Below are 27032 nucleotides of genomic sequence, written 5' to 3'. Positions count from 1 at the left end.
ACAAGCATGGAATTCTTTCCTGCATCACGCGCTGTCTGCCTGGAAAGGGCAAGTTTTCTACTGCTTACTACAACAATCCCACAGGATGCTGTGTAGGCTTCATGTCTTCAATGGAATGAGTTTTCTACTAGCCAAATTATACTATCAGTGTGTGTATGTATATGTAAAATAAAGACTGATTTAAGCATCAGTATATTAGCTGCTAGACATATCAAAAGAGCTCTAGAGAGAGGCTCAAGCACACAATGGCCACAGGCTCACCACACTCGGGAGTTTTACATGGGCACTAGCATGAGAACAGCAGATAGCTAGCAGGTCACACATAAGAAGTTAACATCAACAGTAGATTTATTGGGGAACGGTAACTTCCCTTCCTTTTCTGTGATCTCTAAAGACAGACGATATAATACAGCTACTCTAGCATTAGACCATTGCTGAAATAACCATCTCATTACACACAGTAATGAAACTGTATTTTATTATAAGCAAAAACAGCTTTTATATCACCAAGAAACCAGGACCTACACGCTTTTCAAAGAGCTACCCATGTAGGAACTGCTGTACTTAGAAATCAACTTGTACTTCCAATTAGAGAAAGAGAAGCATGGAGTGTTACAAAGAAACAAAGGCAAACCCAAAAATAATGAGAAAGAAGCAGACCTCATTAATTACACGAAATCTGCTAATATCCTGGTCCTTCCAGACAACAATAGTCACTAGCTCCAATTCACAGTAGTCCAAAATAAAAGTGACTGCTTGTTCAAACCTTCTCAATGTTTTCTGCTTACCAATTCCAGCCATGCAGTTTGGCAAAGACAATCTACTAGTCCACACAGCGTGCTCTTCAGAACCATTTTAGCATTTCCTTCTTCCAAAAAAAGAAAACACCGCAAAGTCACCGAGTACATATACTGCATCTTTGTGGGGGGGAAGAAAGAAAAAGGGGAGGGGGGGGGAGGAAAGTATCTGATGCAGTGAGAATGCAACGTAGACAACTCATAGGCAACAGCAGAAGCATATCTGGGAAGTCTGGAGTAAGGCAGGAAACCATCTTCAGTATTCTGCATTGAAAGGGTAGTCCTTGTGAGTTTTGCACCTGAAGGGAATCAAAGAGGACAGATTATTTCATGTCTAAAGATACTGTAACACAGCTGTAATCACTGCAAAAAAGCCACCAAAAGGGAAGAGCTGAACTCTATAAAAGCAGAGTCAGATTGTTTCTGTTTTCCTTGGTGACATGCTGCATTTGTCAACAGAAAGATTCTTGAGTGCCTTCTGTTGTTTGGGCTCTAAGCATTTCAAGCTATATGACCTAGGTGCTTTCTAGACAACTAATTCAAGGTTTCACTGTTTACTGCCAGAAAGACATTTTTGGCAGCCTTCCAACAGAGATTTTTATATCTGGCTTTAGGCTTCCAAGTTGCAAATCCTCTTTTTTTTCCTTTGAATGTTCACCCACTTTCCCAACCAATCCTGAAGAACATACAGTCAGTTTTCATAAATGACCTAAGGGTCACGGCAGAAAGACAAAATACCACAAGTAATTTCAATCAAGAATTTGAGTCTGCATCATGCTCATTTCTCTAATATAGACAAAATAAAAGTTTTGAATAAGCAGCCTCCTGTTGCAATCCCAACTACAAAAAGTTTATTGGAGAATGAACTGAAAATGGAAGTTTGCTTTATGCTCACTGCGATTTGGTTCGTAACATGAACATTTAAAATCTTACTCTGAAAAGTTATTTTGAGGATGACCCCTTTGGAAATTGAGTTTGCATATCCTGAATTTCAACCAAGCTTAGTATCTATAACTTCATATACTAAATTATGACGTAGTAATAAAAGCTTGAAAAAAAATGCACAAGAAACACTGCCACTTACGTGCTCATTGCACAGGCTCTCCAGTTTCTGTTAAAGCTGAGAATAGTTGCCATCTCCTCTTTAGTCAATTCAAAGTCAAACACCTAACAAGAGAAACAGCTGGAAATCACCTCTTTGAACAAATCAGAGATTGTAAGCAAAAAAAAATAATCACAAAATTAAAGAACAAGTCCACAGTGCAGGGGTGCTTCTTAGAAGAAGTGAGTGCTTCATGAAGGAGGGAAAGCAAAAATGCTGTTCTCTGGATTTCTGAGACTCCACTAGCTGGGGTGGAGGCGGGAGGTAAGCAGAAATAGGGAGGAATTAAAAAAAAAAAGTCTCAAGTTGCAGTTACATGTGCCAGTTGTTTTCAGAAGTTCAAAAAGCACTTAGTGTTGCAGAATGCCTGCATCCTCCATTTGTGAAAAATGCATCTTTCTGTCCTATTACAAAGGAACACCTCCAAGACTTTCACATTCCACCTAATACAACTGAGCGTCTCCCAAAATCCTAATACTGGTTTCACAGTCAAGGACCACCGAATCCAGAGCAGTGATATGGTTTCTGGACACCAGGGCTATTTTCTCAACAGTGCTTGCTTTACAGAAGTCTTTTGTGGTATGCTACTGCACTCAGCCCCCAGGCAAGCTCTGTCAGATGACTCATCCACATGGCATAGAACAGGAAGCACCCCATAATGTGACCGCTAAGATTATCAGCCTAGTGTTTCCAAAAGCTTTGCTAGCTCCTGCTCTCGAACTGTAACGTTAAGTTTAACCCTCAGCAGGCCATAGGTAAAAACATATTGAGAGAAAGCCCAGTCCTCTTGCCTGAGAAAGCCTTAGGAAAGGTGAGAAAGGATCACCGGGGGGGAAGCCGTGCCATCCCTGAACATGCCATGCACCTAGCTCACGCACCTTGAAGTTCTCCACAATGCGCTGAGGTGTGACAGACTTGGGAATCACAATCACATTTCTCTGGATGTGGAACCGAATGAGAACCTGCAAGCGACATATCACCAAGTCAGAGAGAGGATGGCTTTTGTTCTATGGCAAGCAGAGCCTGATCCAACAGTTGTTTGCTGTGAACTGTACACTTCAGCAGAATTGAATCCTTTCTGCAGAGCTGCGTTTCAAATCATACCCAAATTCAAAGCAGCACTTTCTGAAGTGCAAAGAGAGAAGTGGTGGAGCCCCACAGAGAAAGCCTCCTTTCTCATCTAATTTAGCAATACTCAGTTTTTTCCTTCCCACCTAGACTTTCAGTAGGCTAATATAAGGGTTCGCTTTTCTGTGACAGGCCTTGAGATTGTAAGAGTGAAACATTACAGCATCTAAAGACGGGTCAAGAAAGAGTTTTTTGTCAATAGTCAAAGAACCCTTGCAAGTAGGTGTTGAAGGCCACATAATAAACAAACCTGCGTTGCTACTTAACACCACAGAAGAGTACCACAGATGAAAGGGAATGAAGAGCCAGCCTGTCCTTTACTTGTCATTAGCTGTCCTTCAAGCTGTATTACAGGAAGGGGTACCCACTGTCTGGCACCTACGTACCTGTGCTGGGGTTTTGTTGTGCTTGGCTGCAATCTCTTTGATCTTGGGCTCATCCAGAAGGGAAGGATCCTCTGGCTTAGCCCTACACAGGGGAAAGAAGATCAGTGGCAAAAAGTCTCCACAGATCTGCATCTGGATGAATAATTAACAGTGCACTTGTCTCAAAGTTTCAAGCATAACCCATGTCAGCTCCCTTGCAAAGCACAAAGGAATCTTACCATGGCCTGTCAGGAGAGCCAAGGGGACTGTACGCTGTCACAGCAATCCCTTTGGATTGACAGTACTTGATCAGCTTCTCCTGGGTAAGGTACGGATGACATTCGACCTGCCAACATAAGAGTATAGAGATTAGACAGTGATTTAACTGCTTTAACATGTTCCAGAAATTAGTTTTTAATCAAATCAAAGGCTGATTTTTGTTCTAACTTATAGTCTCTGAGCAATATTACACAGACTTTGTTTCCTGTGTGCCACCTGCCCTTTCTACTATTTCTAATAGTTCTCCTTGCAGTGAAGGGTCCAAAGACTGTAACACCACTCCTTAAAACTTTGCTGATTCATATAATCTCCAACATATGGGATGAGCAGCTACATAATTGCCTAAGCAGGACAGTTCAGCAAAATGTACACACAAGAGAACTGTAAAATCATAACAATAGGCCAGCAGACCAGTAAGTACAAAGTTCTCTTTTCAAACCTAATTAAACATGCCATAATGTTCGGGGTTTTTTTACTACCATACTAACTTCAATACCAGTACTGTTTAATTCGTTTTTATTTGCTTCGTGTCAATACTCACACCGAATACCTCCAGTCTGCAAACAGTGAGAACGGCTAACAGCTACAGACTTCAGTCCTTCAGCTTACTGTCCACTACAGACTATTTATAAACACAGGTGTATTTACCATGGATTTCCATAAGAATATCTACATAACAGAATAAAGACTCCTTAACAGTGCCTCTGCATTCTGGGAAGCTAACACACAGATATGCAGTATGGAACAGGAACTATTCATGTGTCAGGAGGCTGCAAATGAACATTTGATACTTTGCACAGAGAGGCTTTAAGGATAGTTACACACCAGGGTGTGCTACTTTCCTTTCAGCAGGCAACATCAAGAACCTTTTTAACTACACTGTCATTCGAGCCTTCTGCAGCCTGCTGCTGCATTCCGAGGGAAGACCCTGGAAACCTGTGCTACTGGCAGGTGGAGGCAAGAGAGTGCAAAACATGGGATCAGTTTACAGCCTCGAGGGCTTTATTCGTGGTTCTAGATACCTGATGTTAGGAGCCTGCATGGCTGTTTCCCTTCAGGGGCATGCTGGAATATTAGACAACAGGACATATAACTTTTTTTGGACAGTTTATACATCTTTATTTTACTTCAGCAGCTCCAGAAATACAGCTACTCAAGAGTAACAAAGCAGCTGGTTATTTTCTCAATACGCTTGATTTCTCAATATAAACAGGCAAAGTCATCCTTACCTGTCCACTGGCACTCAAGTTGAAAAACTTTGAGCTACATTAGCTAGTCTTATGTTTGGACCAGAATGAAAAGCATTTGATGATGATGAATGTGCATTTAAACAAGTATCTTAAGATACTGCAGTTCACACTGTATGATAACGATCAAGTACTTGAGAGTCAGATTTCCTTACTGAACTAAGTACTATTTATCATTGTCGTGTAATTACTACAATGACAAATTAATTTCTCTCCACATATGAAACCAATGTGCATACTGACTGCATTTAAATTAAGAATGGGAATTACACTGAAACACCTGCACAGAAAAAGCATGTGCACGAAGCATTATCACTATTAGATATTATCACAGATAGATCTCAGGCTTTCAAGGATTTCTTCAAAAGCAATAAGTTTTGAAGGACAGGGACCAAAGACCTATTGCTCTGTGCTTAATTTGATTATAGTAATCAGAGAGCTTGAGAACACTTCCAAGTGAGAGACACCAGGTCAGCAACCTCTATGCAAGAGACAAGAGTAATTATCAACTAGTGATAGTGGCAATAAGTTGTGGGAGATATTAAACGATATTATAAGATTTCTACTAAGTATCCTAAAGTACACTGGCAGTGATAACAAAAATACAGTGGAGAATTATGAACTTTGCACTTGTCAGAATGTTTCAGTTTTATGTTAGAGAGATTGTTTTCTTCCAGAGAACAATCCTTTAGCTTTCTGAAAAAAGGTGTTAAAAATCCTTTTTCAGTACATACGCTCAAGCTACCACAAATTAACTAGTTCTTGTAATCAGTTATCAGTAACTGAGACTGCAGTCCTTCAAACACCATAGTAATCAAGGCCAAGTCTAGATAGATGCCACAGGGGGCTATCCTGGGACCCATCCTCTTCAACAACTTGTGCCAGACTATAATCTTGTCAAGTCTGCAGGTGATGCCAAATCAGGGGAGGCCCAGTCAATACTCACAAGGGCAGGGCTGCCACTTCAGAGTGACCCACCCAGGTAGGAAGAACAGGCCAACAAAAGCCTTACGAAATTCAACATGGCTGCACACAAAGCCCCACACCTGGGAAGGAAAAGCCTCTGGCAATAACACAGGCTGGAGCCTGACAACCTGCAAGGCAACTATGCTAGAAACAACCTGGGGGCCACAGTAGGCTGAGCTGAACATGAGCCAGTAGTGAGCCCTGGCAGCAGAAACACTGCCAGTAAATTGTGGGAAGTGATCATCTGCTTCTACTCAGTACTTATTAGATGACCTTTATAATACTGTGTCCAGTTTTTCCCCCCTTCCCAGCCCATTCAGTAGAAGAAAGATTGACAGACTGTCATGAATTCAGCAGAGGGCTACTGGGATGGCTGTATTGGGAATACCTGCTGTATTGGGAAAGCCTGAAGGAGCTGGGCTTCTTGAGCTTGGAGAAGGGAAGGCTTCAGGTCTCCTAGGAGACCTCCTAGCTGCTCCTAGGAACAGCTTTTCAATACCTAAAAGAAGGTCATGAAAGACAAGCCAAGCTCTTCAGTGGTGCATAGTGAGAGGTCAAGAGACAACAGGTGTAAATTAAAACAGGAGAGGTTGAGACCGGGTGTAAGAAAACTCATTCCCTCCCCCATACACCCAAGTTAGGTGTCTGTGTGTGTGTCGGGCAGCGGAGCACACTGCCTAAAGAGGCTGTGCAGTCTCCATCCTTACAGGTTTTCAAGGTGGATAAAGCCCTGGGCAACCTGGTCTGATCTCACAGCTGATGCTGCTCTGAGCTGTGAATTACAGCAGATTATCTTGCTAAATCTCCTGCCATCTGAATTTCTCTAAGATTTTATTCAAGTGTTGTCTATATACCTGGACACTTCTCTATGGCCTAGCTCGCAGCTCCGTTTCCTCCTTCCTCCCAGCCCTCATTAAGTCTGTAATCAGTCCATAAAGCATGTTCCTCTTCAGTTCCCTCAGTCACCAGCAACAGGAACCGGCCTCTCCACAGAAGAGTTGCAAAAAAGTAATCCAATTTTCTGTTAGGTTCCCATATATATATACAAAGTTTTACTCATACAAGGAACTTTCTAAAACTCATTGAGTTCCCCCTGCCCTTCTCCCCACCCCCCTCCCCCAAAAAAGGAGGGATTCTGGAGCTGCTCCTTGCCAAGTTTCCAAGCACTACTGCAGAAAATCCATTAAAACCCAGCATCCTGTGCATCCAGAAACGGTTAAAGGGTGGGATTGAGCAAAAATACTGTGTCCACTCCATTCTCTCTTTCTATGATCTCATTTCATAATAAGATCTTAGTAATTTTTAAAAAAGAAAAAACAGAAACAAAACCACCCACACATTTACAGAGAGACCTGGACAGGTTGGAGATCTGGGCAATGAGGAACCTTATGAAATTCAACAAGGGCAAGTGTAGGGTGCTGCACCTGGGGAGGAATAACCCCATGCACCAGTACAGGTTGGGGGCTGACCTGCTGGAGAGCAGCTCGGTGGAAAGAGACCTGGGAGTCCTGGTGGACAACAGGATGACCATGAGCCAGCAATGTGCCCTTGTGGCCAAGAAGGCCCATGGCATCCTGGGGTGCATCAAGAAGAGTGTGGCCAGCAGGTCGAGGGAGGCCATCCTCCCCCTCTACTCTGCCCTGGTGAGGCCGCACTTGGAGTACTGTGGCCAGTTCTGGGCTCCCAGGATCAAGAGGGACAGGGAACTGCTAGAGAGGGTGCAGCAGAGAGCTACCAAGATGATTAGGAGACTGGAACACCTCCCTTATGAAGAAAGGCTGAGGGATTTGGGTCTCTTCAGTCTGGAAAAAAGACGGCTGAGGGCGGATCTTATCAATGCTTATAAATACTCAAAGGGTGGGTGTCAGGAGGATGGGGCCAAGCTCTTTTTAGTGGTGCCCCGCAACAGGACAACGGGTAACAGGCACAAACGTGAGCATAGGAAGTTCCACCTAAACATGAGAAGGAACTTCTTTCCTTTGAGGGTGGCAGGGCACTGGAACAGGCTGCCCAGAGAGGTGGTGGAGTCTCCATCTCTGGAGACATTCAAAACCCGCCTGGATGCGTTCCTGTGCAACCTGCTCTAGATGACCCTGCTGTGACAGGGGGGGTTGGACTAGGTGATCTCCAGAGGTCCCTTCCAACCCTATGATTCTATGATTTGCCTGCAGTCACTTCGCAGCTTACCTGGTTATTTGCAGGCTTGTATTTCAGTCCCGGTTTGTTCAAGATTCTTTCAATCTGCTCATGGTTGAAGTTTGAGATACCAATGGCTTTTACCAGACCAGCATCCACCAGCTCTTCCATGGCCTAACAGAAAGAAACAGAGTCAGCATCTAGTATAAATGACAGCAGCTGAAGAAAATGTTCTTCCTGACATGGCTTATTTCCTTCATGAGATGCACAAAATAAGCATTTAGATTTTCAGAGTTCAAGTTTGAGGAAAAAAAAACACAGAGCACTATTATATTTGTGCCATGTCTCCCATTTCATCAAAGCTCAAAGATTCATTCTTTGAGATTGTGGAAATTTACAGTAAGTTAGAAGTGGAAAATACCCAAAACCCCACTATCAAACCAGCGATGTCTTCCAAGTAGTTTTACATACATGAGAATTTAGACTGCTGAAGGCAATAAAAACATGGAAGAGACTGCTGAGAACAGAAGACATGATTCTCCTGCTGTGGCTAAACTTACCTCCCATGTATGCAGAATATCTGTGTTGCTGGGTATCGACATGCCTTTGTCATCTGTTGGAAACAGCTCCTCTCCTGCCTGTCAGTGAGAAAGAAAATGCTTGAAACACTCTTTGGTGGGAATTCAAGTTAACATCAGATGAAGACCATGATACTACAAACTCCTACTGCAGAACATACTAACACTTATTATCTACATACGTATTAGATAACACTAATACTCACTATCTACAGTCTTAAGCCTTTTCTTTTGCTTTCACATGGCATTATGGTATTTTTGTATCTGCTGAACAATGTCCCCTGGCTCATCAAAATACATATGGTGAAGCTAACTCTTCCCTTGTAGAATTACAGCCAGTTTACAAGTTCACTTTCTGTATTACAAAAATGCGTAATTCTTGCACAGACCTAATGAAGTGTTTTAATAAAGTGTGCACTAAGGTCCCACTTAGGACCTGGAACATGTTCAGTCTATATTGCACCAGATCTGCTGACAGGTCTTTCATAGGGACATTCATTGTTTAAGTTGCTGGCACGCGGAATCTTCAAACAGCTTGAGTCCCAGTTAAGACTACATGCCAGGTATCGGCTTCATTCAAAGCCAGTTGTTTTCTACCAATATATTATTACACCACAACACATTTTCACTTTGATAGTTCTGTCCATATGAACTAATTTTAAAAATACAAATGCTATCACAAACAGTTGATCTCAGAAGCAACAAGTAGAAAGGAGGTTTGATCAGGCTCTAACAGAAACACTAAGCTTAGAAACATTCTGAGACATGCAGTCTCACTTCCTTTGCATGCAGCCAGTGAAAGTTAGGAACTAGAAAGTTTCACCTTTTGAAATCCCAGGTCTGTGGAACACCAAGGCTCCTACAGCAAAGGTCAGTTCAATCTATACTGTATTAAAGGACTCAGTGATTAAAGACAGAAATGGAAGTCAGAAACATTCTCTTGTTCTCTGATTCTGTAACATGCAGAGGAAAGAATTTCTGTCAGGCAGCAAAGCTCAACCCTTCTTCCCACAAAGAGGGAACCACATCCATGTCAGTTGAGAATACTTTGGATTCTTAGAAGACAACACATAGGCAATAATCAAGAGGAGAGCAATATAACTTAGGCTCGCAGCCAAGAAACCCACCCCTAGTTCAAGGTCAACCTCTTCCAGGATCAAAAGAGAGAATACTGTGCAAGTAGGAATCTCAGAGGTAGGGATGAACAGCCTTGCACAGCCAAAGTAAAGCTGAGCACCAGAGCAGGGCCAGTACACAACAGACGTACGATGATCTTCTGAGTTGGCTGGAGCAATATATGGCTGTAAAGCCATATAGCTCTTCAAAACTGCCAGTCACAACAGGCAAAGCCACAGGCATTGCTGTTACTGTACCTTAAAACCAAGGGGCCAGTGGATGAGGTAGAGATCCAGGTAATCCAGTTTCAGGGCAGCAAGAGTCTTCTGGCAAGCTCCCTTCACGAGAGGCTTTTCATGAAATGTGCACCACAGCTAGAGACAAAAAACCAAGGCACACTGTGACGTCCTGGGTTAAACCTCTTGGAACCCTTCTGTCCTGTTCAGGGGAATGCCTGTCCCCTTTGGGAGGTGATGTGGAACTAGGTCACCCTGCTGATCTTCAAGGGGGGCTTGCTCTGTGAGCAGGACTGGCCTGTGACACCGAGAGCAACATGTGCAGTGGCAGCATATGATTGAATGGTGTCATGGCAGAAAGTCTGGTTTCATTAATTGAGACTTCCATTTAGAAACAACCTACTAGAATGTCAGATACTGCATGAAAGAAGGTAGCATAACTTCATGCCAGGAAAAGTTTAAAGCATCACCCATATCAGTGGTACATACTCTGAATAATTCTCCATATCAGATGAGGCAAAGTAGGAAGCTTGTCTCAGAAGCAGCCTACATAATGCTTGAATTGTTCCATGCTGCACCACCGAGTAGGAAAGCAAAGAACTAGGGTGCTTCTATGAAAGACAGGTGTCTCCTGGGATCCTATACCACCAGATCCATACCTTACTGACAACAAAGAGGTCCTCTCGTTTCACAACACCTTCCTTGATTTTTTGCTGGATCCCATCCCCAACTTCATTTTCATTTTGGTACACATAGGCACAATCAAAGTGACGGTACCCAGCATCGATGGCAGCCATCACTGCAGCTGTTACTTTCCCTGGCGGAGACTGAAAAAATAACATCCAAGAAACTCAAATCAATATATATACATCAAAGACCTTTTCCCTAGCAAGATTAAGAAAGCTGCCCCCCACCCCAAAGCAATCCCCCAATTAAAATAGAGCAAAACCCCCCCCCCAACAGCATTCAGAAGGCCTCCAGTTTTCCCTGCAGCATTCTTGAGTCCTTACACATCTCAAGCACAGGCTCCTGAGCTCACAGCTACCTCCACCCCTCCCTCTGTCACCCCGCTCCACAGCCAGCCAGGGCTCAGCCCAACACCGGGGCCGAGCGCAGGCCCCAGCACCGGGGCCGTTCTCCAGGGCCGGACCGAGGCCTCCTCACCCTCGCCCCCCGTACCACCAGAAGCCTTCGGCAGCCGCCAGCCGTGACGGGGGAGCTCAGCCCCGCGGAGGGGCCTCGGCCCAGGCCCCGCCGACCCGCGTCATTGGGCAAAGCCCCGCAGCGGTGCGGGAGCTCGGGCTGCGGGCAGGGAGGGACCCTCGGTGCCACTGTACCCAGAAGGCAACCCCGGCCGGGATGTCGGCGGCAGCGCTGCGCCCGCGGTAGCGGCGGGGACAGGCGCCGAGACGGGCCAAGCGCCTGCCAGGGCCCAGGCTACCCCCCTCCCCCCCCGCTCCCCAGCGCAGGGCCGCGAAAGGGGGCCCGTCCCGCACGGACGGCACCGGGCAGGGCCAGGGCCGGGCCACAGCCAGCCCCGGCCACCCTCCCACCGCCAGCGAGGGGGGCACTGCCTCGAGCCCCGTTACCTTCCACGTGCCCAGCCCCAGGATAGGCATTTTAGCCCCGGTGTTCAGCTGCACGTAGGTCGCCATGGCCCCTCACGCCACTCGGGAACACCACCACAGCCGTGGATGCCGGCCCAGCGCCTTAAATAGCGGCAGGGCCCGCCCCGCCCCGCGGCGGCGCGGAGGAGGGGGGGGGATGGCGGGGCGGCGCTGGCGCTGTGCCGTGGTGAGGCCCTGGGCTGCCCGTGGCGGGGGGCTGGGATGGCGGCTGAGGGGTAAAGGAAGCGGCATCTTCGAGGTCCTCCGGGGTGTGTCAGGCGGTGCTTGAGCCAGGGCTGCGCTCACTGGGGTGCGGGGTGCTCGGCCATGCTGATGGCTCCCGGCCGGCGGCCCTCCCGCAGCACCCCGGGCCCTTCGTGTCGCATCTTGGCCATCCCCAGGATGGGGATGGTGGAGGGGACGTGAGGCAGAGGGTGTCTCCCTGCGCCCGGAGAGCTGCCTGCGGGCTGTGTGCCTCGGGCTGAGGCTTTTGCTGGGGCAGCGTGTCCCCAACCCATGACAATGATGGAGGCCCGCACGGGTCCCCCTTGTCACAGCTTTGTCACCCTGCATGCTGGCGGAGCGAGGCGGCTAGAGAAACCCTGGTGTGTCTGGCTTGTGAGAGCAGGGAGAACCCCTTCCCTGCTCCAAATGGGACGAATGCAGCTTCCACTTCAAGGGAGAGCAAGCTGTGGCTTAGGAGTAACTCAGGATACAGTGAGTTTAAAAAAAAAACTTAATTTTTGAATGTTGGAACAGGTTTTTTCGCAGTGTTTTGAAGCAGAACAGTGACTTTTTAATGTCTGACATAATAATCAAATTGTCCCTCAGTCTTTTGGGAGGCACTGAGGGCACTTCGGAGTGAAATGCACGATTGTAATCGTAGGTGGTAGGTGGCCAGTAACCTCACATCCGAAACTGGCTTTGGCATTTTTTGCAGACAAGTGGACGCTGTTCTGCTGAACAGGTCGCAAGCGCAGTGGAAAAAACCCAACTTGCCCGGGAGGCTTTGCTGCTTGCTCACACGTGGAGAAGTGTCTTCAGGTGTGAGCGGTTGCTGCAGAGGCCCCTGCTCTCACTGCAGCTTGGTCTTTTTCCTTTTTTTTTTGTTTTTTTTTTTTTTCCTCCATTTAACTAAGGGCAGGCAAGGTAATTGGTTTTCCTCTTTAATGTCCCTGCTGTTTTGTGTCAGTGCCATCAGCCGTCCCCAGCGGGATGCGATGTGTTTTCACTCTGTTTTCACGTGAAACCGTTGCATAACCTTGGTGCTTATCTTCTACTGCCGGCGTTTGGTTTTCCCTTGGCGGTTTCTTGTTGGAAAGATGTCCTCCATCTCCTCACCACCAAGAGGCTTCGGGCAGGAGTTCTGTATTTTGTTTTTGCTGTTGGCTCCCTTGAGCAGGGGACTGTCCCCTCGCAGCTGTGAGGCACGTCAGCTTTCTGCCGTTTACCTCCCCTGAAGGCCTGGTGGGGGCCATCTCATGGCAGCAGGGCCTTGGGGGAAGAAGAAGTACTGCAGGTGTCACAGGGTCACAGCCAGCCTGGTAAATCTTGTGAGCTGTGTCCTTGATAATATGGCCAGCTGTTTTTTTGCAGTGAGCGCTGGCAATGAGGAACAGCGCGGGGGAGGAAGGGTTTTCTTTTTTTTTTTTTTTTTTTAATTTTAACCCGTGAGCGAGTTTTTGCACTGAAACAGGATGTGTAGGATCATGAGTTTTTCAGTTTGTTTTGCTGACTTTGCCTTTAGTCACTGTTATTTCACCACAAGTTGTGACCTTGGAGACCAGCAGTGTTCGGTATCGGAGAAGAACAGGGTCCAAACTAATGGAAACGGGTATGTCCTTGTGGAAGCAGTCTTTACTGACAGAGACCCTGTGGCCTGCCAAAAAAGACCAAAGGCGCTTCCCCCCCCTCCCCAAGTAAAAGAGGTGACATAGTGGCAAGGTGCCATAATCTTGGCTCGTAAGGGGGAGAGCTGCGGGGCTCTGCAGCTTTAGGGGTGCTGACAGACACAGGCATAGCTAAAGCCAGGGTTTTGAGGTGAGAGCACCCAGGTTTCAAGCTCGAATCCCTGGGAAGGGCAGTGGGAATTTCTGCCTTGCTTGGAGCCTTTAGAAGGGGAGGTTTGTCTTGCTCCAGTTCAGCCCCTGGGTGCCGGGAGGCAGATCTGAGGGTCTTGGCTGGACCCCACTGTGGATGACCTCGTTCTCTTCCTTGCTTTGAGCTCAGATCAAGCCAGGATCCATCTTGGTGGATCTCCTGTTTTCTCAGAATGATGGGGCTTTTCATCTTTGCACTGGTATTTGTCCGTTAATCCCATGTCTGTTTAAAAAACACAGAAGAAGGAGGGCGGCAGAGTCACCTTGGAAGGGCTGGCTACTGAGTGGCCTGTGGCCTGGGCCACCCCTGCCGGGCAGCGACAGCCCTGGGAACAGCAGGTAGCAGTGAGGCACAGTAATTGGGGCTGAGGGGCAAAGGGAAGCCACCAGGCAGCCAGCCCAGCCCTCGAAGCTGCCCTCGCCTCACGGGAAGGGTCAGGACGGAACAGGTGTGATCTGTGGTGAATATGGGGGAAGCGGAGAGATGAGCACAGGGACTGGTATTTGGCTTAGAGGGAGGCTGGGGAAGGGGGAGAAAAGCATTTACTGAAGTTGTTTTTTTCTCTGTGTTGTTTTTCCCCCCCTCAGTACCTGAATTGGTGAAACAAAGTTTGTGTTAATTGGTGATAAATCAGCTTAGATTGCCCTGAGATGAGTCTGTTTTACCTCATCAGGTGGTAGCTGTTGGAGAATGCGTGGGACGCCCATCCCTCTTCTGGCCCAGAACTGGAGTAACGAGAGGGACTCCGAAAGAAGCCACGATCCTTGTACTGGGAATACGCAGTGGTGGAAGCAGCGCAGCCAGTGTGTGTCCAGGGGTGAGTGCAGACAGTGTGCGAATGGCTGGAGAAAGAAGGGACCTAGGGAGACCGCCGCTGGGTGGGAAGGTGATTGGGAAGAGGCAGATGGGTGCTTCCTCCAAGCCTGTGCCCCAGCAGCCTGGTGCAGTGCTGTCTCCACATGTAGGATCCAAAAGCACTGGCCAGGGAGCTGCAGGGGGGTTGGCTGTGAAACGTGGGGAGAGAGGTGTGCTGCTGTGATGTGGCTGTGCGCTAGGGCTTGCCGTGTGCTGCTAACGAGGCTTCAGAGAGACAGGGACTGCTTAGCAAAGTGGGGGAGTCAGGCTGATGATCTTTGGAGCAGTGTGCCTTAACAAGTGCCCAGGGCACAGGGAGGGCCTTTGGTCAGGAGTGAGCGGTTAATCACACTGAATTGTCCAGATGGAAAGCTGTGTGCCGGGTAGGCCAGGCTGCAGCTGCGGGAGCAACGAGTGGTCTTAAAGTGGTTGCCTCAGAGGGGGAGCCTGGCACCCCTGGGGGGAAACTGAGGACTGATGGCAAAGTAAAAACAAAGCTCTTTCAGGCAGATGGAGTTGCAAGATTAAGTGGACCTGTGGAGATAGGTGGCAGTGCTGCTCCCCAGAGAGTGAAATTACAGAAACGCTGAACACTTGCAGCAGCTGGTGCCCCTGCAATGGCCGAGCCGGTGCTGTGAAGCTGGAGCAAATGGGATACAGCTTTTGCCTCAGGAGAGCAGAGTTCTGGGGAGTTTGGGCTCTATGCTACTTGCAAACACTGCCCTACGCAAGGGAGGAGGCCTTTGGGATCCCCTAGTGAAGGGCTATGTGGAGCAATGGCCTGATCCTGGTGATCCCACAGGGGCGTGAGACATCCCCACAGAGCTCTTGGGAAGAAGGAAGCAATCAACTGCAGTTGCTTGGACTGCTGGCTTGAGTTTACAGGCAAGGGAGAAAGGACCCAGAAAAAGTGTTTATCACTGATGCTCCTGAAAGCTCCAAGGTCTGAGCACAGTTGCTGTTGCTGCTCTGGTATCACCTGATAAGCTGGTGGGACGTCAAGGAGTGACTTACATGTATGGTACTGGAGGGAGCATGCCAGAAGACAGGCAGAAGATTAGCGGCATAGCCAAGGATAATGCTGGTGGTCCAGCAGTATGGTTGACCTTGGGAAAAGTTTTAGAAGGGGTTGGAAAGTATATGTCAAGATTGCTGCAGTGTTGATCCTGATAATTTTGTCTGCTGGGGAAGGGATGGGTTTGTGATGTGTGTTACGTTCACACTGATGAGATGTTAACTACACTAGTCTGGTTTGCAGGGACAAGGGATGGATTTTATAATGAATATACATTAAGATTATAATCATGTTAGAGTTTATATAAGGGTGAAACAATTCTTAATATATCTTTCAATGAGGTGAAGGGCGGAATGTAAAGGACGTAAATCGGAGGGAGTATCAGGGGATGGCAGTGGTGACCTGTGTGCAGACTATGAACTGCTCAGTGCCAGCCAGAACCAATTCCAGCTAGCTCCAAAACTGATGTAAACACCCTGTCTCATGCCAAAATTTAAGTCCACAGTGCCGTGGCTCAGACATACTGTTGGAAACACGTGCATTCTTTGAAGGAGATCCATGCCAAAAGGGCTTGCTTCTGAGGGGACTGCAGCTGGTGGATGAGCCATACTGGAACAAGGAAAAGCCTGAAGGCACTGTGGCCACTGGGTGACGCAGGCTAGAAAAGGTACATCACTGAAAAGACAGTGGTCTAAACCTTTGGCTCTCCCTGCACAAAGGTACAGTAGCAAATATTGTACCTTTATTGTTCAATAAGAATGTGTATTAGGTTTCAACAGAGTTGTCTCACCTCAGCCTGGGCATTGCTGAGGGTTTTAGGGGTTGCTTCCTTTAGGAAGCTGCAGAACTGATGTTCTTGGATTACATGTTCACGAATCGAAAGTGGAAATTTTGGAAAGAAGGTCCCGAGGTGCCTCTTTTCTTGAACAAAAGGTTTTACCATTTTCCCATGACACCCAATGTGCAACTTTATGATTATGCGCTTAGTCACCAGCCCAGAAGGAGGAAACAGAAAGGTGACGCAGCCACAAAAGCAAATACCTGCTCATCTCGCTTGGTGTTTGTTAAAGGAAACTTGATTGTTTTGATGGCTTGAGTTTGAGTGTCAGGCAGGAAGGAGGTTCGGGGATCGATTTCTTGAGACCTACCCTTGGACATCTCCCCTGTGCCAGGTATGCTCCAGAGTGGGCATCCGTGCACGTAGGGGTGCGTGTGGAGCTCAGGTGCCTGGCTCTGCTGTCACTGGGTTGCTGGGACTTGTGTCTTTCCACCGTGCCCTCTGAGGCCGGGATCTGCTGGAGGCCTAGAGGTCAAAGAGGCCGGTGGACTCAGGCACTGCTGGGGGCTGGTGGCCGGCAGGGAGGGGGCAACGCGGGTCTCTTCTGAGGGCTGGCTGCCCTCTGGTGCCCGCAGGGGAAAGTGCGGAGTGGCTTTGTTGTCCCAGGCAGGATCCGTGTCCCCGGAGTGCAGGTGGCCATAGCTGACCTGTGTGTATTCCACCTTTCTTCACAGGAGAAAGGGTGGGTGCTGTCTAGAGAGCCTCTACAGAGCAAGTTGGGTCTGAACCAAGGGCAGCTCCCACTATGAGTAATTAGTGCTGAAGGCTGCTGCCCTGCTTCAGTATCCCGTGGCCGTGACTGGAGCTTAGAGGCTGTCCCTGAGGTCAACACCTAAAGCTGGATGATTCCCCAGCAGAGAGACCTCAGCGGTTGTCTGTGACTTAGGAGCAAGGGCTAAATGCAGCTGCGCAGAGTGGGTCTGAAACAAAGCGCATCTAAAAAAACCAGAACAGCAAGGAAATTCTCATGTTTCTTTTGTTTGGCTGCGATAGGCTAACATCTATTAGTTCTGGACAGAAGTACTAAAAATACTTGTACTGCATCCCTCTGCTGCTTTTTGTTCCTGGTGCAGGGGGTTGTATTTTACCTTCTTTTGGAAGTTTTAGTTTGGAAAAAAACCCACACAAACAAAAAAATACCAAAACCAGTTTTATCTGCAACAGGCAGCATATTTAATTAAAAAATAATGGTAAAGAATGAAATCAGTTCCTAAAGTCAAATGGTGTTGGGGGGTCTAGCATCCCATCTCACTTCTAGCTAGAAGGTCTAGGCAAGAGCATAAACACACTTTCAAAGTAAAAGATCTTTTTGATCAGACAGGAATCTTCTATTTCATGGTTGCATTTAAAAATTAGTTTTTCCTCAAAGACAGGCATTTGAATGAAGTGGAACGTGCAAGTTCAGAGGCTTTGGGTTTTCTTTGTGTTTTTTTTTTTTTCCCCTTCTTAACAATTTTCCATGTAAGAATAGAATTTCACAACTAGCAATAATCTGAAGCACATATTGAACTTGCGTTATATCCAAACCACACCATGCTGTTTTGTTTTGACACATAGGAGAAACCCTGTGTAAAAATACTGCCCAGCATGCATCTGTATGTTTTCTGCATATGGATTTTTTTTTTTTTCCTAAGAGAGGGATAAATAGTAAAAGACCCTTTTTCAGTTAGTTTTTGAGTGGTGAAACTCCTGGTTGCCTCACTCATGCTAAGAAAGTTAGTCTTTAGTTCACGCTTCTCAAATTTTCCTCCAATGCTCACAACTGCTGATTATCCTCCTTAGGCTGTTGTTACAAAATTGAGTACAAGTCTGAACGTGTAGTTGGCTTTCCCTGTTTTCTCTTTAATGCCACATTTTGTCAGAGACTCCTAAGTATCTTTCTCTCTCTCCATGCTTTCCTTGGAGAGCATCTGTCATTCATCTCAGTGGCCAGTCTGGCCCAAACCACAACAATTTTACAGTGTCCTTATTTCAAAAAAAAAAAAAAAACAAAACCACAAAAAACCACCACAATAAATCACTGAATACATAGCCTGTGATTTCACTGGCTGTAGGAGGAGATGCAATAAGAAAAATCGATAGGAAGAATATCTGAACAAGCTCTGAAGGATATGAGGGCAGGATATGACAATCTTCAGTATTCTGCATTGAAAGGGTACTCCTTGTGAGTTTTGCACCTGAAGGGAATAAAGGTATTGGTTTCAGCCATTTTTTTTTAATTGTTTTAATCTATCAAGCTGTAGTGGGTGCTTAGAGGAGCCACCAAGGCAGGATGTGAACTATAAAATTGTAGAATGGATTTGTTCCATATTTGTTTTCCTGGATAGCGTGTGCCATTTGTACACTGGGAATCCTCAAGTCATTTTGTCAGTGACTTGGGCTCTCAGCATTCTAGGCAATTGTTTAGATGCAAAATCTCTGTGTATATAGTGTTCATAACTTAAACGTCTGAAAGAAACAAATACTGAATGCTGCCACTTACGTGCTCATTGTATACGCCCTCCAGTTTCTGTTAAAGCTGAAAATAGTTGCCATCTCCTCTTTCGTCAATTCAAAGTCAAACACCTAACAAGAGAAAGAGCTGTAAATCACCTCTCTGAACAAATCAGAGGCTGTAAGCAAAAAAGCCTCTTGCCCAAGGAGGGAAGGTTGAAAAAGGATCCCTGCTTGCTCTGCAGGGGGAAACCATGCCGGCCCTGAATGTGCCGTGCACCCCAGCTCACTCGTAATCACTCACCTTGAAGTTCTCCGCAATACGCTGTGGTGTGACAGACTTGGGGATCACGATTACATTTCTTTGGATCTGAAAGCGAAGGAGAACCTGCAAGAACGGAAAACTGAATCATTCCTCCTGTTCTGGAGGAAGCAGAGCCTGTTCCAACAGCTGTTTTCCCTAAGCTATACCTGCTTCTGCAGAGATGCATTCCAAATCACTCCTGTCCCTGTGGCCTAAGTAGCACTTCCTGAGGAGCAAAGAGGGAATTGGTGGTGCCTCACATGGAAGGCCTCCTTTCCCATCCAGTTTTGGGACAATCAAGTCCTTTCCTTCCCACCTGGACTTTTATCAAGGTTTCGTTCTCTGCAATAGGACTGGAGATGGGAAAACTGGAAGATTACAGCATCTGGAGACGGGTCAAGAAAATATTCCCTGTTGATGGTCAGAGAACCCTTACAAGCATGCATTGCAGGCCACATAGTAAACAAACCTGCATTGCTACTTAACATCACAGAAGAGCACCACAGTTTACAGGGAATGAAGAGCCAGCCTGCCCTTTACTTTGTCATTAGCTGTCCTGTGGAATCAGCATTCCTGGTGGTATTTAAAAGATGGGTAAATGTGTTGCTTAGCGACATAGTTTAGTGGTGGTTTTTGGCAGTGTTAGGTTGATGGTTGGACTCTATGATCTGAAAGGTCTCTTGCAATCTAGACAATTCTGTGATTCTAAGGGGTACCCACTGTCTGGCACCTACGTACCTGTGCTGGGGTTTTGTTGTGCTTGGCTGCAATCTCTTTGATCTTGGGGTCATCCAGAAGGGAAGGATCCTCTGGCTTAGCCCTGCACAGGGGAAAGAGAGCAACAGAATTCTGTATTTAGATGAATGATTAACGGTGCGCTTACTGTCTCAGTGCTTCAGGCATAATCCATGCCAACTCCCTCACCAACTCTAAGGCAGCCTTACCATGGCCTGTCAGGAGAGCCAAGGGGACTGTACGCTGTCACAGCAATCCCTTTGGATTGACAGTACTTGATCAGCTTCTCCTGTGTAAGGTACGGATTACATTCGATCTGCGAACACAAGAGTACGGAGATTGATAGCAATATGACTGCTGTAACTCACTCCAGAGATTATCTCTTAATGCATTTGGAGTTCAATTTTTGGCCTAATGTGCTAGTCTTTGCAAAGTATTATTCAGCCTTAGTTTTGTACAGCACCTACAGTAAAGCTTCTTGCATCTCTGGGTCTTTGCTCTGGGGAAAGAGCATTTAATAATCTTTGGGTTCTTTGGCCCTGAGAAAGCATGTTCTGAGGTGCTTCTCCGAGATTTCTAAGCAGTAGTTTAGCAAATATTGAAAACCACAGTGCGTTGTATATTCAATAATGGTGTGTAATGGGATTAGAAAGACATGCTGCGTCTGCTCTGTTCTCCCTTCTCTGTTCTTGTCATAAAAGCCCCTTTCTTGTGAGTTTATGTGAAGTGGTTCTAGAGGAGATGTCTATAGTTTTAGATGGAGATGCCTTTTTTTTTTTTTGCCTGCTCTTTTTTTGGTAACTACAGGCAGAGGAAATGTTGAAGTATTCTTAGGACTGATAAACTCTGGAGACTGGTACTCACTGAAGCTGAATTCAGAGCTGTCTGAATCTGTACAAGGCCACTTGAAGAAATAAGCATCTACGGCAGGTTATGTAGTGGCTGCTATGTGCAGACAGAGACTACGTGAGTATTTGTATGTGTGTATACACACACTTTATTTTTATTTTATATGAATAAAAATAAGTCTTCAGGGTAGATACCAGAAAGCCACTGATGTGTGAATATGTGCTCTGCTTCTGCATATACTGTTAAAACTGACCTCCCATTTCCAACTGGGTGACTGAGTGAATTGTGTGTTCATATATGCATGCATGAGAAGAAGCGCATGTGTTGTGCTATTAATAACAGATTGATGCTATTGCTAATAACAGAACAAGTAAGGTATTTTAAGAAGTTATGATTGTAATTTGTGGACCACGACTTCATCCCCTATGAGGATACAAGGGTTCTACAACATCCTCACGTGTACCCAGAAGTAATCATAGGATGTTTACATGCTGTTATTTATTTTGTTCTCCCTTTTCCATCTCCTCATTCAAATGTAACCAGATTTTATAGTCCCTGGAAACTATTCACCTGCAGTCACTTTGCAGCTTACCTGGTTATTTGCAGGCTTGTACTTCAGTCCCGGCTTGTTCAGGAGCCTTTCAATCTGCTCATGGTTGAAGTTGGAGATTCCAATGGCTTTTACCAGACCACAGTCAACCAGTTCTTCCATGGCCTAACAGAAAGAGGAGCAAAGTCAGTATCCAGTGTACAAGGCAGGGCCAGAAGAGGTTCTTCCTCAAATGGCTGATTTCCCTTCATGGGAAAGTAAAGACAACTCATTGGAGTTGCAGATTTCTTCTCTTGGGGTCAAGTGCACAATTGTGTATTTGTGCTATGTCTTTGATCTCACCCCAGCCCAAAAGCTCATTTCTTGAGATGGTAGAAACACCAAGTTAGTTATGTGTGGAAAATAATAATTAATAATGTGCTATCGAGCCAGCACTGGAGCGCTGTACCCCAGGCTGTAGCAAGACCACAACCTAAAATATCTTTATTTCCGCAAAGTGTATTTGAGCGGTTTAAAGAACTGTGGTGATGTTCTGTGGCTATTACAGTCAAGTAATCTGGTCTGCAGCTTCACTGAAGATTGTTGGCTTGACTAAGCATTATGTTTTGAAAAGCTACCTTGTATACCATAAGAGAAATGCATAAGAACTTTGTGACTGCTGAAGGTAATGAAAACGTAGAAAAGACTGCCAAGGACAGAAAACATCATTCTCCCACTGTGGCTGAACTTACCTCCCATGTATCTAGAATATCTGTGTTGCTGGGTATTGACATGCCTTTGTCATCAGTGGGAAACAGCTCTTCTCCTGCCTGTCAGTGACAAGGAAAATGCTTGAAACACTCTTTGTTGGGAAGTTAATACCGAAACAACTGAGAACCGTGATAACTTTAACTTCTACTGCGGGAAATACTAATACTTGTCTACATCGTTCATGCAGGTTTATGGCATTTTGCCAGCAACCATTCCTAGTAGGAGGGACAGGTGTATCTCCTGGACCCAGCAATGTGGTGACTCACCAAAACACATACAGATTAACAAGTCACACCACTTGTGGAACAAAGCAGAACAAACAAGCTTGCTGTACTCCTCTATCGTGCCTTTTAAGGGACAATAAGAACAGTTTTCTAAAGATTTGATTTTTGAAAAGTATAAGGACCTGTTTAGGTCCAAAGGACATTTAAGTTAGGTCTAGGGTGAGTCACATCTGCTGAACAATGTATTACATACACACAGGTCTTCTGTGAGGGAAGTCTCAGTTTAAGTTGGTGGCACTAGGAAAATCAGAACATCTTAAACATATGGGAACGGAGCTAGGGCCCCCCATCTCCATATTGCTCTACACCTAGTGTGTTGTGCAGATGTCAGAGCATTACGCCATGATGCTTTTACTCAAGGGCTTTGTTCCCATAAAACTAACTATGACAGCTTTGAAATGATGATAAACCGTTGATAAGCTCAAAAGCAGCAGATAGGCTGGAGGTCTTAACCTGTCTGTAGCAGAAAGGAAAAGCTAAGACCAGAAACAGACTAAGGCATCAGCTCCTTTGAAGTACATGAAGTATGAAACTTGTATGTCAGAAAGTCTCACCTTTTGAAATCCAAGGTCTGTGGAACAACACTAAGGCTCCTGCAGCAAAGGCCAGCTCAATCTATACTGTATTAAGGACTCAGTGATTAAAGACAGAAATAGAAAACAGAAGCATTTTCTTTTGCTCTGTGATGCTGTAACATGCAGAGGAAAGAATTTCTGTCAGGCAGCAAAGCACAGCCCTCCTTCCAACAAAGTAGGAGGCTAAGTTGTTGGCAGATGAGTATACTTTGGGTTTATAGAAGACAATGCATAGCCAAAAGTAAAGCAGCACAACTTATGCTTGCAGCTGGGAGGCCTGACCTTAGTGCTAGGTCTGCATCTCCGCTATCAAAAGGGCAGAGGACACTGTGCAAGTGGCAGTCCCAGGGGCAGAGATCACGAGCCTGGCTCACGTGGCCACAGTAAAGCTGAATGAGCAGCACTGGAGCAGTGCTGGTACACACAAGAGACACATGTTCTTCTTGGACTGGAGCAGCAGTAGTGCTGCAAGCGTTACTGGCAGTTTTGAAGGATCCCCCAGGAGGGAAAGCCAAGGGCATTGCTGTTACTGTACCTTTAACCCAAGTGGCCAGTGCATGAGGTAGAGATCCAGGTAATCCAGTTTCAGGTCAGCAAGAGTCTTCTGGCAAGCTCCTTTCACCAGAGGCTTTTCATAAAATGTGCACCACAGCTAGAGACAAAAAGACAAGGCACACTGTGACTTCCTAGGTTAAAGCTCATGGAACCCTTCTGTCCTGTTCAGGAGAGTGCCAGTCCCACATCACCTTTGGAAGGTGATGTGGAACTAGGTCATCCTACTGATCTTCAGCAATGGTGAGCCAAATCTTGTATTTCCTGCATAAGCAAGGAAAAAAGCACACCTTCTAGGACTGTTTGACTTTAATGCATATTTTGAACAGTCCCATGAAAATAGAGAATGTGGAGCATATCTTAGATAACTCTCTACAAGATAAGGGGATAAAAAGAAGCTTCCATCAGTGTTGGCCTAAACTAAATTACTCCATGCTATAGCACACAGTCTTTCCCCACAGCTCTGAATTTCCTCCTATGAACACGTTCTACGCAAAGCAGGCCTTACCCTGGATCCTAGGTCACCAGATCCTTACCTTACTGACGATGAAGAGGTCTTCTCGTTTCACAACGCCTTCCTTGATTTTCTGCTGGATCCCTTCCCCAACTTCCTTCTCATTCTGGTACACGTAGGCACAGTCAAAGTGGCGGTACCCAGCATCAATGGCAGCCATCACTGCAGCTGTTACTTGCCCAGCTGGGGACTGAAAAAAGAAGGTTAAGAACCCAAATCAAAGCATACATGTCATTTCCTAGTTATCTAGAAACTAAAGAAACATATACAAAGGTGTTTTAAGAAGAATTCTTCTATGCAGTGTTCCTAAAGCTACATTCATCTTCTCAAAGCAGGCTCCAGGGCTTGAAGCCAGTCTCCAGCCATTTCTCCATAGCCCAACTCCCACACAGGCTCAGCCCAACAGCCAGGGAGAGGAGAGCCCCAGACACCAGGACAGTTCTCCAGAGCCGGACCAGGGGGAAAGTAATTTTGTGCTGGGAAGCTCTGTGGTGCCTCTTGCTCAGTACTCCGCACTTCCCAGTGCTGTGTCTGAGAACAGAAATAGCAACTGCCCAGCTGGGAGAATTTTAGTTTGATAGGGGGAGTAGTGGTCTACAGCTTAGTCATCCACATCACCATAGAATCGCCTAGGTTGGAAGGTATCTTTCAGATCATCTAGTCCAACCATCAACCTAACTCTTGGCAAAAACCATCGCTAAACCATATGTCTAAGCACTATGTCTACCTGTCTTTTAAATACCTCCAGGGATGGTGATTTAACCACTTCTCTGGGCAGCCTGTTCCAATGCTTAATAACCCTTTCAGTGTAAAAATTTCCTAATATCCAGTCTCAACCTCCCTTTGCACAACTTGAGGCTGTTTCCTCTTGTCCTATTGCCTGTTACTTGGGAGAAGAGACTGACCCCCACCTCACTACAACCTCCTTTCAGGCAGTTGTAGAGAGCGATAAGGTCTCCCCTCAGCCTCCTTTTCTCCAGGCTAAACCATCCCAGCTCCCTCAGCTGCTCCTCATAAGACTTGTGCTCCAGACCCCTCACCAGCTTCGTTGCCCTTCTCTGGACTCACTCCAGCACCTCAATGTCTTTTTTGTGGTGAGGGGCCCAAAACTGGACACAATACTTGAGTACCATGGAGTACTGTACCATGTTCTAGCCCAGCTCCTCCCCTGGACACATCCCACTTGTCCTTTGAAGGTTGCACCAGCTGCTTCCCTCAGAGATAGAAGAGATGTACATTTCTATGTGTTTCTATACCCCAAAAGGGCAGGCAAGAGCTGTGCGCAAATAAATGATGGCATATCTTGTTCAGACAGATCCCGTAATGCTTGTTTTCAGGCATTGTACGGGTCACTGTTTGATTTTGCAGTCATCGTAACAGCAGTGCAAATCTCTCTGCTGGAAACGCATCAGTTGTCTTCTAAAGCTGTATCTTACTACCAGGTGGTTCAGGGTAGCCTCACCCGGGATTTAAGTTACCCAGCACAGAGGCGGCAGCCAAAGCCCAGCAGCGCCCCGCCCTCCAGCCCTGCCTGCGGGGCGGCACGGGGAGCGGTAGGGAGAGCGGCCGGGAGGTCGGAGCAGCCGCGGGAGCCGGGCCGGGAGGGAGGGAGGGAGGGAGGGAGGGAAGGAAGGAGCCACCTCTCAGGGACCGGAGAGACCCAAGGGTCGCCTCTCCCCCGCAGAGAAGGCGGCAGGAAAGACGGAGAAAATAAAAACCGGTTCAAAAGCAGCGCGGGGCTCCGCCGGACCGGGAGGGTGACCCCGGCCAGGGTGTCGGTGGCGCCGGGAGCGCTGCGCTAGGACCCGGGCTGGCGGCGGGGACGGGTCCCCGAGCCGGGTCGCCCCTGCCCGCGCTCCCTCTGGACCCCCTCGGCGGCCCGGAGGAGATCGCAGCGGGTGCGGACCCAGCCCGCCGCGGCTGGCCGCCCCCTCCGGGGTCCCGGCCGGGGGCACCGCCGAGATCTCCGTTACCTTCCATGTGCCGAGCCCCAGGAGGGGCATCCTGGCCGCAGTGTTCAGCTGCAAGCGGGTCGCCATGGTCCCACGCCGGAACGCCGCCGGGTCCCTTTAATAGCGGCCGGTCCCGCCCGCCCCGGGATCCGCCCGGGGACAGTCACCGCCTTCGGCCTCGGTTGGTGCCCGTTCTCCCCGTATCTGCTCGCTCCGCGGTTGTGAGCCTCGGGCCGAGAAAGGGCTCTGAGCCCTCCGGCCAGAGCAGCGTGTCCCCACGAAAGCGGTGGTGGCCCAGGTTCCGTTAGAGCTCCCAGAGTGTGAGTGGTCTCTGTGGATTTGGGAGCTTTCAGCCTTCAGTGCCCCTGTAAAGGTGGGAGGAACGTAGCTTACACTTGCAATAACAGGTGAGGAAAAGTGATCTGCTTTGTAGGAGTAATTTAGACAGCAGTGATTTTAAAGAAGAGTGTTATTTTTACTGTTGGGAGAAGTTTCTTTTAATATTTTTCGTTTGTTGCAGAAGAATAGTGAGTTTTTATGAGTGTCATGATAATCACATCGTCCCTCTATTTTCAGGGAGGTGCAGGACATATTTCAGAATAAAAGTGTAGAGATAAATGGTCTGTAATTTTATGTTACAATTACATTACATTTGAAATTTTGCAATAAGAGCATGTTGTTTTGTTGAAGTGGTCACAGCCCAGTGGAAAAAAAGGACAAAAAACTACTTGCAGGATCCAGTAGGTGGTCCAGGATGTTATATTAAGGCCACTTGGGAAGCTTTGCTGCTTGCTCATGCTTGGAGAATTTATTCACGTGCAAGCATTATTTGGGAGTATAATAGCGCATTTTTCTCTGGGTGCACTTCCCACAGCAGATGCCCAGCTGCTTTGTAGCTTTGTACTTTTTGCTTCATTTACCTGAGAGCAGACAAGGTAATCAGTTGCCTCTTTAATCTTCCCTCCTGTTTTTTGTCAGCACCACCAGCCGTCAGCAGGATGTGACGTTTCAGTTGTATCACGCAACAGTTATATCAGTTATATAATGCAGTGTTTGCCTTTTTTTTTTTTTTTTTTTTTTCCTGGATTCCTTCTCTGTAAATCTGCTCTGAGTATGCTCAGACTGCTTGGGGTTTGGTTCAGGGGTCAGTGAAATCAACGGAAAGATTG

General features: G+C 46.8%; 3 protein-coding genes across 5 annotated transcripts in view; 1 reads left to right on the top strand and 2 right to left on the bottom strand.

Annotated features, from left to right (window-relative positions):
• Window positions 1-456: 456 nt before the first annotated feature.
• On the bottom strand, window positions 457-11694 carry LOC134526766 (aldo-keto reductase family 1 member B1-like). Its single transcript, XM_063358948.1, has 10 exons — window positions 11540-11694; window positions 10610-10777; window positions 9972-10088; window positions 8581-8658; window positions 8072-8194; window positions 3632-3738; window positions 3414-3495; window positions 2778-2861; window positions 1882-1964; window positions 457-1096 (listed from the first exon to the last, which is right to left on the bottom strand). The coding sequence occupies exons 1-10, from the start codon at window positions 11603-11605 to the stop codon at window positions 1054-1056; spliced, it is 951 nt and encodes a 316-aa protein (XP_063215018.1). The 5' UTR covers window positions 11606-11694; the 3' UTR covers window positions 457-1053.
• Window positions 11695-11698: 4 nt separating this feature from the next.
• BPGM (bisphosphoglycerate mutase) overlaps window positions 11699-27032 on the top strand; it is a 61566-nt gene continuing 46232 nt past the window's right edge. The window contains exons 1-2 of one of the 3 annotated variants that reach the window (XM_063359011.1): window positions 11699-11744; window positions 14331-14474. Coding sequence is in view for 1 of the 3 variants with exons in the window: in XM_063359040.1 (XP_063215110.1) it covers window positions 11715-11744; window positions 14331-14474 (174 nt within the window). In the remaining 2 variants the exon portion in view is untranslated. Of the gene's footprint in view, window positions 11745-14330; window positions 14475-27032 lie in introns of those variants that run through there. The other 2 variants (XM_063359040.1, XM_063359030.1) reach the window with 2 other exon arrangements.
• LOC134526772 (aldo-keto reductase family 1 member B1-like) lies at window positions 17537-26541 on the bottom strand. The gene is made up of 10 exons (XM_063358962.1): window positions 25885-26541; window positions 23934-24101; window positions 23381-23497; window positions 21968-22045; window positions 21279-21401; window positions 20047-20153; window positions 19841-19922; window positions 19103-19186; window positions 18848-18930; window positions 17537-18542 (listed from the first exon to the last, which is right to left on the bottom strand). The coding sequence occupies exons 1-10, from the start codon at window positions 25948-25950 to the stop codon at window positions 18500-18502; spliced, it is 951 nt and encodes a 316-aa protein (XP_063215032.1). The 5' UTR covers window positions 25951-26541; the 3' UTR covers window positions 17537-18499.

This window comes from Chroicocephalus ridibundus, chromosome 1 (genome assembly GCF_963924245.1).
Source record: "Chroicocephalus ridibundus chromosome 1, bChrRid1.1, whole genome shotgun sequence".
In the NCBI taxonomy this organism is placed as follows: Eukaryota; Metazoa; Chordata; class Aves; order Charadriiformes; family Laridae; genus Chroicocephalus; species Chroicocephalus ridibundus.
The sequence above is the reverse complement of the archived record's forward strand: the minus strand, read 5'-3'. Positions and strand labels throughout refer to the sequence as shown.